General features: G+C 37.4%; 1 protein-coding gene across 5 annotated transcripts in view; it reads right to left on the bottom strand.

The window, feature by feature from the left end:
• MUSK (muscle associated receptor tyrosine kinase) overlaps positions 1-17,496 on the bottom strand; it is a 91,944-nt gene extending 74,448 nt beyond the window's left edge. For all 5 annotated transcript variants that reach the window (XM_019946372.3, XM_019946375.3, XM_019946373.3 and 2 more), the window contains exons 1-2: positions 17,322-17,496; positions 6,015-6,141 (exon numbers count right to left, since the gene is read on the bottom strand). In XM_019946372.3, coding sequence (XP_019801931.1) covers positions 6,015-6,141; positions 17,322-17,400 — 206 coding nt within the window. In that variant the 5' untranslated portion in view covers positions 17,401-17,496. The remainder of the gene's footprint in view (positions 1-6,014; positions 6,142-17,321) is intronic.
• Positions 17,497-20,775: the final 3,279 nt, after the last annotated feature.

The following is a 20,775-nucleotide window of genomic DNA, read 5'->3' as shown; positions in this document are numbered from 1 at the left end:
TACTGTCCTCCATAGTGGCTGTATCAATTTACATTCCCACCAACAGTGCAAGAGGGTTGCCTTTTCTCCACACCCTCCCCAGCATTTATTGTTTGTAGATTTTTTGATGATGGCCATTCTGACTAGTGTGAGGTGATACCACACTGTAGCTTTTTTTTTTTTTTTTTTTTTTTTTGTTTGTGTTACGCGGGCCTCTCACTGTTGTGGCCTCTCCCGTTGCGGAGCACAGGCTCTGGACGCGCAGGCTCAGCGGCCATGGCTCACGGGACTAGCCACTCCGCGGCATGTGGGATCTTCCCGGACTGGGGCACGAACCCGTGTCCCCTGCATCGGCAGGCGGACTCTCAACCACTGTGCCACCAGGGAAGCCCCTCACTGTAGTTTTGGTTTGCATTTCTCTAATGAATAGTGATGTTGAGCATCCTTTCATGTGTTTGTTGGAAATCTGTATATCTTCTTTGGAGAAATGTCTATTTAGGTCTTCTGCCCATTTTTGGATAGGGTTGTTTGTTTTATTGATACTGAATTGCATGAGCTACTTGTATATTTTGGAGATTAATCCTTTGTCAGTTGCTTCGTTTGCAAATATTTTCTACCATTCTGAAGGTTGTCTTTTCATCTTGTTTATGGTTTCCTTTGCTGTGCAAAAGCTTTTAAGTTTATTAGGTCCCATTTGTTTATTTTTGTTTTTATTTCCATTTCTCAAGGAGGTGGGTAAAAATGTTCTTGCTGTGATTTATGTCAAAGAGTGTTCTTCCTATGTTTTCCTCTAAGAGTTTGATAGTGTCTGGCCTTAATTTAGGTCTTCAATCCATTTTGAGTTTATTTTTGTGCATGGTGTTAGGGAGTGTTCTAATTTCATTCTTTTACATGTAGCTGTCCAGTTTTCCCAGCACCCCTTATTGAAGAGGCTGTCTTTTCTCCACTGTATATTCTTGCCTCCTTTATCAAAGATAAGGTGACCATATGTGCGTGGGTTTATCTCTGGGCTTTCTATCCTGTTCCATTGATCTATATTTCTGTTTTTGTGCCAGTACCATACGGTCTTGATTACTGTAGCTCTGTAGTATAGTCTGAAGTCAGGGAGCCTGATTCCTCCAGCTCCATTTTTCTTTCTCAAGATTGCTTTTGCTATTCGGGGTCTTTTTTTTTCCATACAAATTGTGAAAGTTTTTGTTCTAGTTCTGTGAAAAATGCCATTGGTAGTTTGACAGAGATTGCATTGGCTCTGTAGATTGCTTTGGGTAGCATAGTCATTTTCACAATGCTGATTCCTCCAATCCAAGAACATGGTATATCTCTCCATCTGTTTGTATCATCTTTAATTTCTTTCATCAGTGTTTTATAGTTTTCTGCATACAGGTCTTTTGTCTCCTTAGGTAGGTTTATTCTCTTTCATATTTTCATCACTAGTGTATAGGAATGCAAGGGATTTCTGTGCATTAATTTTGTATCCTGCTACTTTACTAAATTCATTGATTAGCTCTAGTAGTTTTCTGGTAGCATCTTTAGGATTCTCTCTGTATAGTATCATGTCATCTGTAAACAGTGACAGCTCTACTTCTTTTCCGATATGGATTCCTTTTCTTTTTCTTCTGATTGCTGTGGCTAAAACTTACAAAACTATGTTGAATAACAGTGGTGAGAGTGGGCAACCTTGTCTTGTTCCTGATCTTAGAGGAAATGGTTCCATTTTTTCACCACTGAGAACAACGTTGGCTGTGGGCTTGTCATATATGGCCTTTATTAGGTTGAGGTAAGTTCCCTCTACGCCTACGTTCTGGAGAGTTTTTTATCATAAATGTGTGTTGAGTTTTGTCAAAAGCTTCTTCTGCATCTATTGAGATGATCATATGGTTTTTATCCTTCAGTTTGTTAATATGGTGTATCACATTGCTTGATTTGCGTATATTGAAGAATCCTTGCATTCCTGGGATAAACCCCACTTGATCATGGTGTATGATCCTTTTAATGTGCTGTTGGATTCTGTTTGCTAGTATTTTGTTGAGGATTTTTTGCATCTATGTTCATCAGTGATATTGGCCTGTAGTTTTCTTTTTATGTGACATCTTTGGTTTTGGTATTAGGGTGAGGGTGGCCTCTTAGAATGAGTTTGGGAGTGTTCCTCCCTCTGCTATATTTTGGAATAGTTTGAGAAGGATAGGTGTTATCTCTTCTCTAAATGTTTGATAGAATTCGCCTCTGAAGCCATCTGGTCCTGGGCTTTTGTGTGTTGGAAGATTTGTAATCACAGTTTCAATTTCAGTGCTTGTGATTGGTCTGTTTATATTTTCTGTTTCTTCCTGGTTCAGTATTGGAAGGTTGTGCTTTGCTAAGAATTTGTCCATTTCTTCTAGGTTTTCCATTTTATTGGCATATAGTTGCTTGTAGTAATCTCTCATGATCCTTTGTATTTCTGCAGTGTCAGTTGTTACTTCTCCTTTTTCATTTCTAATTGTGTTGATTTGAGTCTTCTCCCTTTTTTTTCTTGATGAATCTGGCTAGTGGTTTATCAATATTGTTTATCTTTTCAAAGAACCAGCTTTTAGTTTTACTGATCTTTGCTGTTGTTTCCTTCATTTCTTTTTCATTTATTTCTGATCTTATCTTTATGATTTCTTTCCTTCTGTTAACTTTGGGGATTTTTTGTTCTTCTTTCTCTAATTGCTTTAGGTGTAAGGTGAGGTTGTTTATTTGATATGTTTCTAGTTTCTTGAGGTAGGATTGTATTGCTATAAACTTCCCTCTTAGAACTGCTTTTGCTGCATCCCATAGGTTTTGGATTGTCATGTTTTCATTGTCATCTGTTTCTAGGTATTTTTTGATTTCCTCTTTGGTTTCTTCAGTTATCACTTCGTTATTAAGTAGTGTATTGTTTAGCCTCCATGTGTTTGTATTTTTTACAGTTTTTTTCCTGTGAATGATATCTAGTCTCATAGCATTGTGGTCAGAAAAGATACTTGATACGATTTCAATTTTCTTAAATTTACCAAGGCTTGATTTGTGACCCAAGATATGGTCTATCCTGGAGAATGTTCCATGAGCACTTGAGAAGAAAGTCTTTTCTGTTGTTTTTGGATGGAATGTCCTATAAAAATCAATTAAGTCCCTCTTATTTAATGTGTCATTTAAAGCTTGTGTTTCCTTATTCATTTTCATTTTGGATGATCTGTCCATTGGTGAATGTGGGGTGTTAAAGTCCCCTACTATGATTGTGTTACTGTTGATTTCCCCTTTTATGGCTGTTAGCATTAGCCTTATGTATTGAGGTGCTCCTATGTTGGGTGCATAAGTATTTACCATTGTTATATCTTCTTCTTGGATTGATGCCTTGATCATTCGGTAGTGTCCTTCTTTTCTCTTGTAAAAGTCTTTGTTTTAAAGTCTATATTGTCTGATATGAGAATTGCTACTCCAGCTTTCTTTTGATTGGCATTTGCATGGAATATCTTTTTCCATCCCCTCACTTTCAGTCTGTATGTGCCCCTAGGTATGAAGTGGGTCTCTTGTAGATAGCACATAATGGGTCTTGTTTCTGTATCCATTCAGCCAGTCTTTGTCTTTTGGTTGGAGCATTTAATCCATTTATATTTAAGGTAATTATCAATGTATATGTTCCTATTACCATTTTCTTAACTGTTTTGGGTTTGTTTTTCTAGGCCTTTTCCTTCTCTGGTGTTTCCTGCCTAGAGAAGTTCCTTTAGCATGTGCTGTAAAGCTGGTTTGCTGGTGCTGAATTCTCTTAGCTTTTACTTGTCTGTAAAGGTTTTAATTTCTCCATCGAATCTGAATGAGATCCTTGCTGGGTAGAGTAATCTTGGTTGTAGGTTTTCCCCTGTCATCACTTTAAATACGTCCTGCCACTCCCTTCTGGCTTGCAGAGTTTCTGCTGAAAGGTCAGCTCTTAATGTTATGCATATTCCCTTTATGTTATTTGTTGCTTTTCCCTTGCTGCTTTTAATATTTTTTCTTTGTATTTAATTTTTGATAGTTTGATTAATATGTGTCTTGGCGTGTTTCTCCTTGGATTTACCCTGTATGGGACTCTCTGTGCTTCCTGGACTTGATTGACTATTTCCTTTCCCATGTTAGGGAAGTTTTCAACTATAATCTCTTAAAATATTTTCTCAGACCCTTTCTTTTTCTCTTCTTCTTCTGGGACCCTATCATTTGAATGTTGGAGCATTTAATGTTGTCCCAGAGGTCTCTGAGACTGTCCTCAGTTCTTTTTATTCGTTTTTTCTTTATTTTGCTCTGCAGTAGTTATTTCCACTATTTTATCTTCCAGGTCACTTATCCGTTCTTCTGCCTCAGTTATTCTGCTATTGATTCCTTCTAGAGAATTTTTTATTTCATTTATTGTGTTGTTCATCAGTGTTTGTTTGCTCTTTAGTACTTCTAGTTCCTTGTTAAACGTTTCTTGTATTTTCTCCGTTCTATTTCCAAGATTTTGGATCATCTTTACTATCATTACTCTGAATTCTTTTTCAGGCAGACTATTTCCTATTCATTTGTTTGGTCTGGTGGGTTTCTACCTTGCTCTTTCATCTGCTGCATATTTCTCTGTCTTCTCATTTTGCTTAACTTACTGTGTTTGGGGTTTCCTTTTCACAGGCTGCAGTTTCGTAGCTCCCGTTGCTTTTGGTGTCTGCCCCCAGTCGGTAAGGTTGGTTCAGTGACTTGTGTAGGCTTCCTGGTGGAGGGGACTGGTGCCTGTGTTCTGGTGGATGGGGCTCGATCTTGTCTTTCTGTTGGGCAGGGCTGCATCCAGTGGTGAGTTTTGGGGTGTCGTTAACTTAGTGTGATTTGAGGCAGCCTCCCTGCTAATGGGCGTGCTTGTGTTCCTGTCTTGCTAGTTGTTTGGCATGGGGCATCCAGACTGGAGCTTGCTGGCCGTTGGGTGGAGCTGGGTCTTAGCATTGAGACAGAGATCTCTGGGAGACCTCTCACCAATTGATATTACATGGGGCCTGGAAGTCTGTGGTGGTCCAGTGTCCTGAACTCAGCACAACAGGCCAGAGCACCAAGACCCTGTCAGCCACATGGCTTAGGGAAGCCTTCAGCCAAACAGAAACATCGTGAACAGAGCGCACACCTATAGAAACCCTCTGGTAGTTTCCATTCCTTTCTCTATGTATTTTAAATTTATTTAATAAACTGTATTTCAGGCATCTTAATTTGGTCTGTGAGCTTTCCTATTCCAGGACTTCTGGGATAGCGTGCCTGGTAGAGTACTTGAAGGCTTCTGCAGCCCAGGGTAGTTTTCCACGTTACAACATATATAGTAGGAGGAAATGATAAATTTCAATTGGAGCTTAGTGAAAACAAAGATGTAATTTTTCCCCATCCAAGTTCATGGATGTGGAGTTCAAGTTCCAGTTTGTGGAGGAGTTAAATGCTCTAGTCCTAAGGCAAGCTATGTGGCCTGCTAGAAAGCCAGTGGTTACATTTGTTACAGATTTTTAGAGTATTTTTGATCAGATAGCTATTGTAATGGGGAAAGGATAGCCTAACCTTTATGTGCCAAGTAGAAATTTTATCTGTTTGAGAGGCTACCTCACTATATACATCAGGAGTCCTTTCTGACTTTCAAAAGAAAAAGTCATGGTCACCTAGAGGTCAGATTCCTAGACCACATGCATCACTTGATTGGGATATTAGAAGTACAGGAAATGAGGCTGGTCCCTATTAACTCCCCAGAGTGTCCTGGAACATGTACCCCCAGAATTAGGATATCATGTTGTTTCCTAATTACTGTGAAACTTCTTCTAGGTCCTAACCTGGGATCCATGAAATAACCCTGACTTCCCCATATCAGTTAAATCACTTTATGTTGGGCAATTCTCTCAACCTCACTGAAGTTCAGATCTTACATTTATAAAATGAGGAAATTTGCATTTTACGTATTCTAGAAGGTGAACTTTAGTACTGCCAGAGCTGTGATTACATTTATGACAAAGATGAATCTCAAGGCATCCTTGAGCATTCTTGCTGGAAAAAGGCAGAATACTTACTTAATGAGAATTTTATTTCTGGTCCAGGAAATTTCAGGCTGAGGATAGGATTCCACTGCACACATGAAAGTAGCCACTTCTTCAACTAAGGCATCCACTGTTTCAAGAGGAGTGGTGATGACAGGGGCTGAAAGGAGAGGAGAAATCAAATGAGAGCATTCTACAGTACTGCTTACTAACTCTTCTGTAAGTAGTCAGAAGCCACCACATATCTGAATGAGAATGACATTTCCCCATAGTAGAAATTTGCCAAAAGGAAGGAAAAATTTTGTGCAGAGGATTTTGTTGCTAATTCTAAAGTAGGCATTTGAGAATCAAAAGAGAAGGCTCTCAGGAGAGTCGGACTTAGATTTATTATATATGGGTAGAGGCAGATCCAGGTTTTGTGAAGTTCAAAGTTATATAATTTAGGTGTTCTTTTTACGAAAAAATATATAAAATTATTAATACAAAATGTCTGTTGCCTCCCTAACACCAATCAACTTGAAGGGAAGTGTCACTGAAGGGAAGTCAAAGTGAAAAGAGAAAGCAATCTTAACAATTCCTGTTTAAAAACAATTTTTCCCAAATTTTGTTAAAACGTATGTTTATATGAACACATTGCTAGAAACCACCAGAGGTCTTAGAAGGGGGCTCCTGTAAATGAGAGGCTTTGAAGGTCAAGGTTCATCAGATTTATAAAGAATTCACATCTGAATTATGAGTAGATTAGAAAAAGACTCAATAATAAAAAGACAACCCAAACAACAAATGAGCAAAGGATATGAACCGACCTGTCTCCAAAGAATGTATACGGATGGACAACAAGCATGTAAAAAGATGCTCAACATCATTAGCTATTAAGGAAATGCAAACCAAAACCTCAGTAAGATACTAGTTTACACACACTGGAATGGTTATAATAAAAAAGAAATATAAAAACAAATACTGGCAAGGATGTGGAAAAATTAGAACCTTTGTGCATTGTTGGTGGGAATGTAAAATGGCACAGCCACTGTGGAAAACAGGATGGTGGTTCCTCAGATAAGCATAGAATTAATATATGATCCAGCAATTCCACTTCTGGATATATGCCCAAAAGAACTGAAAGCAGAGACTCAGATATTTGTCCATCCACGTTCAAAGCAACATTACTCATAGTAGCCAAAAGGTGGAGCAACCCAAGTGTCTGCCAACAGATTAATGGATAAACAAAATGTGGTATATCCATTCAACGAAATATTATTTGACAATAAGAAGAAACAAAGTATTGATACATGCTACAACATGGGTGAAACTTGGAAACAATAAACTAAGTGAAAGAAGCCAGTCACAAGAACGACATACTGTACAATTTCATTTATATAAAATATCCAGAATAGTCATTATCTGTAGAGACAGAAAATACATGAGTGATTGTCTAGGAATTGGGAAGAGGATGGAGGGCTTAGGGAGTAATCTATGGCTAAGGAATGCAGGATTTCAAATAGGTGTAATAAGAATGTTCTAAAATCGATTATGATGATGAATGCACAGCTCTGTGAACCGTATACTTTACCCAAAGAGACTGGTATGTGAATTATATCTCAATAAAGCTGGGGGTTTTGTTTGTTTGTTTTTGCTTGGGGTGTGTGTGTGTGTGTGTGTGTGTGTGTGTGTGTGTGTGTGTTACAAAAAGAAAGACAAAAGGAAGAGAGGCCATAAACATGGTCCCTCTCTCCTCCCACCTCCATGAGATGAGGGTCACCTGGCTTAGAAGAATTGGGGAGGAAAGAGAAGTTAAGAAGGATGAGAATGTGTTGGTAAAGGGATGCACCCCACTTCAATTTACAAATCTGTGAATCCCACCAAAACAAAGGGGTGAGGTCCTGGTCACCTCAAGGGTTTGATGGTGTGAGAGAGTGCCGGCCCCTGTATTTGGGTGAGTCTGAAAATCTACCCCATTGTATAATCTGATTTAAAATAATTATCATCACTGCTTTGTTATTATTTATCAAAGATTTATTTATGATTTTTCATGGAGCAGGCACTGGGTTGACGAGAAGCAAAAAGATGTGTAAAGCACATCTCTGCCTGGTAAGAGTCCACAATATAGATGATAAGGTAGGATAGATACGTAAAATGATCAGCTATAATAATCAGTTATGCCTGCTATCCTGGCATAATTATTAATAGCACCCCCATACTCCAAAAATACCTGAGTTTGGACAGTAAATTATATGGTCATTTTAGTTAAAATGCAAGGTGCCTAGGAAAGCCAAGTAAGTAGTGTGAGCAATATTTTAGATGCAGGGTAGGGGGTGACAGCCCCATAAAACAAGAAAAAACTGGCACATTGGCCATTTAAAAATGCATCCAGGGCTTCCCTGGTGGCACAGTGGTTGAGAGTCCGCCTGCCGATGCAGGGGACACGGGTTCATGCCCTGGTCCGGGAAGATCCCACATGCCGCAGAGCGGCTAGGCCCGTGAGCCATGGCCACTGAGCCTGCGCGTCCCGAGCCTGTGCTCCGCAACGGGAGAGGTCACAACAGTGAAAGGCCCGTGTACCACAAAAAAAAAAAATTAAAAAAAATGCATACAGTGTCTAAATGAAACTTATTTTTTTCAGTAAACTCAGAGGCAAACTCATTGGCTGAGAGTAAGGGAAATGGTGGTTGGGAGTGTCCACTTAGCCCATATCTCTTTTCGTAAGTGTTATTCTTTTCTTAAGGTCCAGTTTAAGCACCATCTCCTCCCAATCTCCCTGACTTCCTAGATAGAACCAAATGCCCTTTTCTTTAACCTTGGGTCATCCTATATATGTCACTCATAGCACTTGCCACACAGATGCTATTAGAATGATTTATGTCTTTGTCCCACACTCAGTTATAAAAACCTTAAGCTTTGGGTCAGGGACCATGTCTCAGACCTCTCTCTATCTGGAGGGCTAGCACACTGACTAATGTATTGTTTAAATGAACCAAACTCTATTACTGAGGCCTTTATAAAAGGCATAAATTTTTTAAAAGGTTGAGAGAAAGTAGGTGAAAGAAGAGGGCAGAATTTTTAGGTGAAATGACGTCTTTTATATCTAGGCAGCAAGGCCCCCCTTTTCCCAACTTTGCACTAAAATGACCATTAATATATACAGAATGCTGTACAAAGAAATAAAGAAATTAAAAGTATTAAAGAATAGTTAAGAGACATAAAAACAGACAGGCACTAATAAACTTCTAACGGAAGTTCCAAAAAAAATAAAATAGAAGAAATGTCACAGAAGTAATATGTAAAGGGATAAATCACTGATCATTTTTCAAAAGTGAAAAACAAAGCAGAAATATTCACATTGAAAGTTTCCACTAAGCATCAAACCAGATAAAGAAAAATAAATTTATCCTTAGATACACTGGATTAAAACTGTAGAAAATTTAAGATCAAGAAAATCTTAAACCTTACTAGAAAGAAAAGATCAGTCACCTTAAGAAGAATGCCAATTAGGCTAACCTGATATTACTTGGCAACAGTTGATACCAAAAGGCAATGGACCAGTATTTTTAAAAGGCTGAGAAAAAAATAACTGTTAGTCTGGAATTCTATAGCCAGCTTAGATAATCATTTTTTTTTTTAAATGAAGACAAAGTAAATACACAGACAAATGCTGAGAGTATTTACCACTGAGACCTTCTCTGAAACAGTTACTGAAAGTATATAAACTCCATAAGAAATAACTTGTACCCCAAAGAAAGGGGCCAGTGATGAGAAACTGTAGTTAGCATAGATGGTGGTAAAAAATAATTGCAATTTTCGACAGTGTGGAATATATATTTTTTAAACTCAGTAATTTTTGTGTTTAAAAAAAGAGTGGAACTAGAATTCTAGACAAACAATTATAAGAAGAAAGTTTAGGGAAGAAGTTCAGCAGATTGTTAAAACATTCTAAGTTCTTTACCGTAAGCAGGAAGATGACAGAAACACTGAATAACTCTAAACACGGGGAGAAAATATATGGTTAGAGACATATTGTTAAAATTTCATTAATGCTTACCACTAAAATAATAGATTAAAACCCCAAACTTCCAGAGTAGCAGAAGAAAAAAGAGACTAGAACTGTATCAATTAAAAAAAAATGATGAAGAAGCAGAAAAGGATAAATAAGCCAAGAAAAGGTATAGTTAACAGAAGACACAAATTAATGTGGAAGAAACATGGCCAAATATATCAGAAATCACAGTAAACACCCATGGTATAAACTGATCTATGGAAAGGCAGACACTATCATACAGGATTAAAAAACACAAAAGACATGCCTAAATAAATTAAAACAGAAACATTGAATATAAAGAGAATGGAAAATATATACGAAGTAAACAAAACAAAGTGATAAAGCAATAAAGTAGTACTAATATAAGAAAAAATGGAATATGAGGTGATAAGTAAGCCTTTAAAGAATGAAGAGAAATACTACTTAATGATAAAAGGAGCAATCCATCGGGAAGATACAACAACCATGAAGCTTAATTATTTAAAAATATAGACTCAAACAAAGCCCAAACTAAAATTAATATTACCAGAAGATATTACAATGAAGTAATAGGCTACTAAATTTTTAAGTAAGATTACACACACACACACACACACACACACACACACACACACACACGAGAGTGGAAAAATGAATGAGTAGCAAAATGTTATAATCATTTACCTCCTAGTTGTGAGCATTGTGTGTAATTTTGTATTTTGTTTTGCCACACCTTACAGCAAAGTATTACAGGAAAATACTATATAATATTTTAAAATATATAAAATTAATATAAAATATTAAAATTAATATAAAATATTTTATATAAAATATTAAAATTATAATTTTATATTATAAAGTTATGTTTTATATAAAAATATAAAATATTAAAATTAATATAAAATTTATATAAAATATTTTATATAAAATTAATATAAAATATATAAAATTATATTATCTTTGTAATAAAAATTATAGGACATAAATCAGAAGGCCACAGAAATGTTAATTTTCCAATGCAGTGGAAGCAAATTTGTAATGGATAACACAGTTTGAGAAAGTCAGTCTCTTAAGAAAGAAAGCAGATTTTTCTAAACAACTAATGAATGAAATAAGCAATCAATTGCATAATCACATAGATATTGAGAGATTAAAAAACAAAAAATATTATAGTAAGGTCATGGGATGCAAGTAATGATGGTTAACTGATAGTATTGAATGCTTTCATTGTTTAAAAAGAAAGCCTGTTGAGGAACTAGACGGTAAGAGGTTCTAGCACAGGACTTGAATTCAAATCCCTGTCCGTCACTTACTTCCCACTCACTTAACTGGTTGCCTTGGCATCTTCAGCTGTAGACGGAGATAATAAAACCACCGCATAGGCTTGTCATGAGGATTAAGTAAGTGAATATACATAATGCATTTAACATTGTCCTTGGTCCGTATGGAACACTCTGTGTTATTTGATTCCTATAATTTAGAGACAGAAACCTGAACTATTCAGTTGTTCTCCTGGTTGCTGTATTACCTGCAAATTACCAATAATACTTCTAGGAGTCTATCCCAAGGAAATAATCCCCAAATGGAAAGGCATTAGATGAATTTCACTGCACAAAAATAGATTAATTGTACTAAATTGTACTAATTGTGTGAAAGTGGAAGAAGAGTTAGGCACACAGCTTTGTCTTCTAGCTGTGGTCTGCTGGAGCTGGCTTGTACTGGCTTGCAAGAGTCACGTGTTAATTTCTCAGGAATTTAACAAGATAATGGAATAGAGCCATTATTAGAAACTAAATTATATAAATTTGATTAGATAAATTGTGTTAAAAACAGAGTAATAATACTCAACATTTATCACTTTCTAATTATTTTTCTATATTTTACTATTATCTATGTTCTTGTGGTTATTTACATCTAATGTCTGTAGAAATTGTAGGTGTGCTACTATACATCTCCTCCCAACTCAGTGTTTGTTGGTACCTGGAAATTGGCTGTGACTGGAGCATTTATACAGCAGTCAACAAATGTAACATATCAGGGCCTTTTTTTCCTCAGAGAGGCAAATGTTCAACATATATTAGCAACTGTTATCGAAACAGGATACTATTTACACAGTCACTGCAAATGGTACTTTGAAGATATGATATAAAATATGCTCAGGCTTAGTGGCAGGGAGCAGAATTGCATAAACAATCTTATTATGATATCTTTTTTTAGGATATGTAGAAAAAAATGGAAGAAAATATATCAATATCTTTACAGTCCTGGAAGTGTAGGTGATTTTCTCTTTTAAACTTTTGTATATTTTGTGTTTTCAATATCATTCTTAATGGCCATGAATTATTTTTACCCAAAGCTCCAAACTTTATTCATTAGTTTCTTCTCATTCAACATGCAGATGCAGAAGTGACAGAGTTAACAGACATATTATCTTTCCAACGAGGCAACACAAACTCTGTTGAGATCAGTTAAGATCAAAGAAGTAAATCTTAGAATGTCTTGATAAACTTAGACATGGAGAAATACATGAGCTCTTACTAAGAACAGCTTCCCTTAATGTTCAGTGGCATGACAGTTTCATGTGAGATTTGATTCTGTTTTTAATAATTTTAGCATCTAAAACTGATTAAAAACCTGCTATCAGCCATGCATTATACTTTTCATTCATGATCTCATTTATGTATCACAACAAACGTAAAGGCAGATACTTCTATTATTCCCATTGGCAGATGAGGAATGAGGGCGACGAATTGTTCAACAACTTGTCTAAACAAAACAAAAGCAGGAAGTGATAGAACTGAACTTCAAAGTTAAGTTTGATTTCAAGTACCTATCTTTTAACTCTAAGCTATACCATGTCTTCAGTGTGGTACTAGTTACAGAAAGGGGAAAAACATGATTGACACCAATATCAATATCAATACCTATAGGCAGAGTATAGTCAGTTAAGTCCACTTTGCCCATATTCCAAAATTACCCAAACAAATCTGCTTTCAGATTTTTACTGGCACAATCACATAGTTGTATTTAATGACATTTGTTGACTCAGCAGACCGTCTCCTGTTTGCTTTCATTCTACTATCCAGCTTTCATCTCAGCCAGGGCCTGTTTAAACTAGGACACTATTTCTTCCCTCAATCCAAGGACCACATGAACAACAAATACATGAAAATAAACACAATGCTTTTCTGTACCCAAAGAGTAACTTGACTTGGATACTAGCTGCTGAGAAGGATATGATATTACCCTTTTATGGGCTCTAGCACATGGCCATTGACATACCAACTTCTGATTGACCAGCTGCTGACTGACATAACCAAATGACTGAATAAACAAAGAAGTCAGGTGTATTTGCTCCTTTCTGTTCTGGTATAATTAGGGCTCAGACTTGGAACATATTCATGCTTTTCTAACATCATGAATACAGTATTGTTTTTTCGGTATGACAAAACACTTTGGTGTCGGAAATTTTTCAAATCCCCCAAAGAAAGAGGATGTTCAGTATTGCTCATCATTTGGCATATCTTAGAAACTGACACATTTATTCTGCTGGTGATGTAATCAAACATAAGTTATTTTTTATTATGATGTCTTTGGAACTTGTAAGGGTCATTGATCATCTCAATAATTATTGTTATCTCACTTATTAATACTGTATCATTAACTCTTTGTCACAGAACACACTGTTGGTCCTTGCCTTCAGGAATGACACTGGGGACAGGCAGGTAGGAATTCTGGGTCAGCCTGTTAGAATTTCTGAAATGACCTCTCCTGGGGGGCATTCCTTTGGGATTAAGAGATGATTTCATAGGGACTCATCTAAAATGTGCTTGTTCCCCAGAAGTGATCACGCCACCAATCATTGACAATCCTTAGCATAGTACATAACATTGTAAGTTGAGCACTGCTAGGTCCTTCATTTTAGGAGAAAACTGAGGCTTACAGTGACTACATCTTTCCCTAAAGACACACAGAAAGGCATTGGGGACTAGAAAAGGAACTCGATTGTAACATTCTCTTCCAGACCTGCAATATCCTTGTTTCACTTTCTTCATTATTTGACCTAGACGACATGGTATGTTGCCAGATAATCTCAGCTCCCTTACTCTCTAGTCCTTTAGCTGCACTGACCCTGGAAAGTACCAATCTTGAACTAATCCAACCAGCTGTCTTCACTGCTCATATGTTCATAAAGTATTGTTGGATAAAGTGAAACAACAGTGCAGATCAGGACCAGATGGGCATGCAGTCTCCAGTCCCAGTGGGTCCTCAGCATGGACATATGGTCCTTCTATGTTATCGGATACACTTCTCTCATCTTCCTGAATGGGACCATTTCCTTGAGGTCCTCTAGGCATCCCTTACTTGTCACTTTCCCCCAATAATCTCACGTCCTATTTCACTGAGAAGTTGCCTACTTCACCTTTCGAAATATGGTAGAAATCTTGCCATTTCGTCTCTTTTTCTGTTCTTTAAGGTCAATAATATTTAAAGCAACTGTGTTTCCGCAAACGTGGAATGAGTCACTCTTTCAATATACGTTAGTATAAAACATTCATCCAGGACTTGGTATCCTGGATTTCAGTGACAGCTGTTCCTGATCTGACTTAGTCATATGTCGAATTTGTGAATTCTATCCCTGTAGACATATGATTTAGAAGAAGAAGTTACTAAAATATACCTCAGGTTAAATCACTTGAGACTCAAGAGCTTCTAGGTATGGTAGTTATGGGGTAATTTTAAAACTGGAATTTGGACGGGAGTTCTTTGTGCATAGCATGTTAACAAATTCAGGGCTGCTTACATGAACTACTATACTCCTACAGAAAATCCCACTATACACTTCATACTCCCTGATAAAGCGTTAAATATTATTGAAGAATGTGGTTAAGGCGAATGTTCAGTGAAATGTTGACTATTTTCATACATGACAGTTTATAAAATTTTCCTCCTTACGGTTTGATACTGAGCTCATGATTGAAAGTATTACTAGTTGAAATGATTCAGAAAGATAGTGACTTTTCCCTTTGTCTTTGAATATTGGGAATATCAATTAAATTAAAACTATAACGATACACTATTAATTCTACAAAGTTGGTTATTAATTTTATGGAGGAAATCCTATGCCGATGGTTGGAAAAGAACCCATGGAATACTCTTGCAGTATTTTAATTGTGTCGGTTTATTTTGTGATATATTATGCTGCAGACGCCTTGATTCATTCATGCTAAAGGACTTAGGAAAAAGGTATACCATCTAAAAAGCCTCTTCCCATTATTGCCTTCTGCCAAGAATAGAGAAAACAACTAGAGATATTTTGTGTAGAACAATTTCATTACTTTCAATAGTATTAAAATAATCACATATTAATGTGTTTTTTTGTATCAATATATCCCATGTACTTCAACATTTAAAATTTGAAGGATTGTGTTTTCACGATAATGTTCATTCTCAGAACTGGTAAGTGTAGTTAATGAATGTTTGCTCTTCCAGGCCTGGTGTTTTGGCTAAGGCTGATGTTAAACCCATATTAATTTACATTTTTTAATAATACTCAAATACTCTCTTTGAGTAGGTAGGCAAAAATATTGTTTTGATTTTACAGTCTAATTAAAGCAGTAAATAAATTATGAACAAATAAACAAGGTTGGGGTAACAATCTGGCTATTTTATTTAGAAGTCAGGGTCTTGGCTTTGTGACATTTATGCCACCAGTTTTGAAGTTTTCAAAATAAACAGTATGCTTCATCTGTAAAGTTTGGAAGCTACAAATATTCTCTTTCTAGAATATAAATTAGGAGGTTGGGTTTGGTTTTTCTTTGTGCACGAGATTCTAATTTGGACCAGAAAATCAATTGTCCTGCTCCTTGTAAGACTGGATTTCAGTAAATTTTAGTATTTAACCATGTCATTTTAATGTAACTTCATGGTTTAGAATAGCACAAATAAATTTATAACAATCCATAAGTCCAGACGTCCAGGTGCTGCCTTTCCGGACATCCGTTGTATGATCAGGAAGTATTAAAATAATCTGAAGCCAATGTTAAGTCTTTCTGGCTATTATTAGCTATTTGGAAAGATCTAGATTCTCTTTTATCTGGAGCTACCTTAAAGTATTAGTTGACAATTAGACATTTAAATACATTTGAAGATACTGTTCTACTCATGTAAAATAGAAAAAGAAAGCAACAAAACAACATAAGTCTATGAAATCCGACCGTTTGTGAAGAAAGCTGTATCTTGTTAGCATGTGAATTTTGACCTTGTGGTTCCAGAAATTCTAATGAACCACAAAATCTAAGCTATGTTTCCCATCTACATACAATATATTTTAGTACCTTCACTTATCTATACAATACAAACCTGTTCAGTTCTTTGGTAAAGTAATATGAAGGGAAAATAATGCATTTGAGTGGGTCATAAATCACAGAACCTTTTTTACTCTACTGTAATACATTTAATTTGAAAACTCTGTAGTATCATTCAATCTGCTTTCTCGTGTCTTTGTAAAAAGATTTCAATGAAGCCCCCAGTCACTTCACAAGTCACCTATTTTCCTATCTTTCTTCCTGATTTGAAATACCCTAGTCTCAGTTTCATAATACGCTGGCCAGAAACTGTGGACATTCTTGCTACTGCAACAGGTGTTTGTCAGTTTCTTAAGTTGCTTTCCTTTCCCCTGAGGTGGTGTTATTTCCGGTACATTCCAAAGGCTCTGAAAAAAACCTTTCACAGTCTCTTGCCAAACCAAATCATGGCTCCAGCCTCTAAGTTATTGAGAACCCATTGTTCTTCAGGCTTTTATCTTATAGGCACTTGTGTGCGTCTTTCTCTAATTCCAATGTGGGAGGAACTAAAATATTGATTAAGAGTTTTGCAAAGCTGAAACTGAAAATGGAAATGATTTTTGTCCAGAAGCAAACACTCTGGATGTCTGGGAGTGCGGTTGATTATATTCCCGGCAAACCTGATGTGAAAAGGTTTTCATCATCCATTTAGACCACCCTGAAGTTTGACATACACATAAACAAAGCAACCTCGATAACTTGCAGTCTACCTGCTAATGTTTCCCCTATAAGTGAGGGCTCCACATTCACTGAATGGCTGAACTTTTTATTGCAGAACCTAAGCAGAGGAGGGATAGCAGTAGAATGGAGACCATCAATCAATTGCTTATTTATACAGTTTTCTCCCTCTCCATATACTGCACCCCTACTTCACCAAGTAAAACCCAAGCATGCCATAATATGAATCAGTCATGATCGGAACACACGCATGCACCTCAGAACTATGATAAGGCAAGAGAAGACAAGATTGCTCAAACCAACCTTTTGGAAGTTTCTCAGTCCCGCTGAAGGCAACCAAAGTAAGAATATGTACCAGTGGAATGTTGACAAGCTCTCTCATGATTAATCCAGGCTCAGGCAGCAGAAAGTTGTTTCTGGACAACACAAGGAAAATGCCCCCCCCCCCAGTTTACATTTTAAAGCATAGTTTGTTCCAAAAGGGTCGTCTGCTAATGACTGTTTGTGTCAGCAGCTCCACTGACTCTAAGTATAATCAGGAATTCTCGGACTTGGCTGTAATGATGGACACGGCCAGCTGGTGAGTATCCACTTAGGCCAGTAATGCAAGTGTAGGGCTGGAGGAACAAGGGAAAGAAAATCCCTTTAGAATCCCTTTTAAGACAGTGGTAGAAGGACAATACCAGATGCCTTTCGCAACCATCACTGGATTCCCCGAGGTATAGTTTTCCTGGTCTTCTGAGTCAGCTCACCATCCCTCCCGCACTCACCCCAGAGCCCTGGGCATATCTAATCATGACTCCTCCCCATTTCTCACTTCCCCCTCCCACATCCATCCCGTTAACAATTCCTACAGATTGCACCAACTCGATATTGCTTGATTTCCTCCCCTCCTTTGATTCCAGCTAGTCTCACCCTATCCCAACCTCCCTTTCAGACATTCATCTTCTTGGAATGACAGTGGTAACCTCCTGTCTGTTCTCTCTGCCTTGTGTCCTACTGTCCTCTAATCTCTTTTCAGATCGCCTGCCCTACTCAAAAGTCTTCAGTGGCTCTTCATCATAGAAAAAAATATTCAAACCTAATATGACGTAGGAAGGCTCGCTGGACTCTGCCTACCCGTTTAGCCCCATCTGCTACAATCCATGCCTCTAGTTTAGTATTTAGCAACCTGGTTCCCTGTATACAGCCTTCCTGCCTCCATGAATTGTTCCTACTGTTCTCCCGTCTTGGAATGCTTTCCCCTCCTCTCCACCCAGTTAATACCTATCTCAGCTTGATCATCATCTCCTCCTGGGAGCCATCCTGGACCAAAACTCCCACATCTTCCCAAAGTTGCATTAGGTTTACCTCCTCTGGGCTTCTCTGTCATTGCACTTACCACATGGTTTTAAGATTTTTTTCCGCTTGTGTTGGTGTCTCCCTCATTCTTTGGCTTCATGAGTCCACAGGGTCAGCAGCCATGGACTGTCAATTGCAGCAGATTCTTCCAAAGTGTTCTCTTACGCGAATTGCCTTTTCCCACTGCAGCAATGTGTCTTGGAGACTTTTCCATGTTAATGTACAGCACTACCTCATTATTTCTATTGGCTACACAGATTTCTAAATCGTGGAGGTATGATGGTATATTTAACCATGCCCCAACAATGTATGAGAGAATCCATTTCCCCATACTCTCGTCGACACTTACCTTTGAATTTTTACATTTAAGTAGAATAAAAAGGGTATGTCGTTGTTTTAATTTACATGTATTCCACTCTTACTATTGGTAATGAGAATTTTTCAGGTGTTTCTTATTCATTTTCCTCTTCTGTGGCTTTTGTCTATTTTCCTCTAAGGTCATTTTTCTTTTTCTTATTAATTTATAGGAGTTTTAAAAACTACTCTGGTTGTAAATAATTTATATCATTGGTCCACTGTATATTTTGCAAATATTTTCTGTGTAGAACAGCTCTACTACCTAGCCATAGTGATTGCTTCAGAAATGGGCTTAGGGCTCAAGCTGGTTTACGGCTCAAGGTCTCCATGGTATTTTACTGGACCTAATACAAAATAAGCTCCTCTTTCTTAGATCACCGCCTGTGAGGACCAGGAAAGCCAAGGTTGTTGGAGGTTTCATGCTTCATTAACAAGAAATAGCGTGCAAAGCCAGAACGATCCATTGGATTTCCTTGTTTTTGAAATTAATAAATTCCTTTTTATTTTTTTTGCTTGGCTAATAGGAATTTGATTCCTTAAATTGCAATCAAAATAATTCTGATGTAATTTTAATAGAAGAGATATAAATTTGGTGTGGTTTCTGCTGTGAGAATACCCTGCGGATGCTACGTACTTCGTGGGAAACTTTGACATTAGCAGGATGAGCACTTTTTTTTTTATGTGAAATTTAGGAATCAGCAGGATGAACAGAGCGGCTGTGGTTCCCATAAGCAACACTAGGGAAAGCACAGGGTTTCAGAGATTTGGGTGACTATAGATTTATGAGCTAAAGTTAAGCTCAGGATCACCACCAGCTGTTAATAAAGGGAAGTCCAAGGTGAGTGATTCAAGGGGCCTCTATTCAAATGTCCAGGAGGAGGATTTGGGAGTGACCACTCTCCATCCTCTTCCCCTTTCCACTAAAGTATAGAACAAGCACTGATGGTGCCCATTTTGAAGCCAACAGGAATTGTACCCTCTAGACCAGTGACCCCCGGAAATTATCCCCTACTTCAAATTCTACCACAACCTGAGCCTGAAGGTGACAACAGTACTGTGCAAAGCTAAGGGGAAACAAAACTCTGTTGAGGGAAATCCAGAATGTGTGGCTGAGGGCTGGTTTAAAATGAATCACTCTATTTCTGTTTTGCATATAAGTTCATTTGTATCATTTTTTTTTTTAGATTCCACATATAAGCGATATCCTACGATATTTTTCTTTGTCTGCCTTACTCAGTATGATCATCTCTAGGTCCATCCATGTTGCTGCAAATGGCATTATTTCATTCTTTTTGACGGCTGAGTAATATTCCATTGTATAAATAAACCACATTTAAAAAATGATACACATGAACTTACATGCAAAACAGAAATAGGCCAACAGACACAAAAAAAACTTATGGTTACCAAAGGGGAAGTGGGGGAGGAATAAATATAGGAGTTTGGGATTAACAGATGCAAACTATTATATATACAATGGATAAACAACAAGGACCTACTGTATAGCACAGGGAAATATACTCAATATTTTGAAATAACCTATAAGGAAAAAGAATCTGAAAAAATATATATATGTATGTATGTATAACTGAATCACTTTTCTGTATATCTGAAACTAACACAACATTGTAAATCAATTATACTTCAATTGAAATAAATAAATAAAATGAATCAACTGTTGGCTAAGAGAAGCCCCTGGAGAGTGTGGCTTAGGCATGGACGCTGCAGCAGCTCCCAAAGTGTAGCAGCTGGAGGTCGTCAGCCAATCATGGTCCTTGCAGCAGTTTCTTGGAACCTGGATGGAAAATGGCCTTCCATCCTATAATACAAGCAAACCTATTCCTGGTAAAGCAGGCTCATTCAGCCACAGAGAGTGGAGGCTGGGTGCCAGCCAGTTATTTGGCTCCTTTCTTGGGCATGTGGGGAGTAAATGGGGCTGATGGCCAGTCTTCCCTTCAGTAAAATGCACTCAGTCACCAGGTAAGCTTGTCTTGCCACCTCTGGTATCTCTGCTTCTTCATCTCAAGAGCTGGCCACGAGAGCAAGCAGCACCATGCCG

Source organism: Tursiops truncatus, chromosome 6, assembly GCF_011762595.2.
Source record: "Tursiops truncatus isolate mTurTru1 chromosome 6, mTurTru1.mat.Y, whole genome shotgun sequence".
Taxonomy (NCBI): domain Eukaryota; kingdom Metazoa; phylum Chordata; class Mammalia; order Artiodactyla; family Delphinidae; genus Tursiops; species Tursiops truncatus.
The sequence above is the reverse complement of the archived record's forward strand: the minus strand, read 5'-3'. Positions and strand labels throughout refer to the sequence as shown.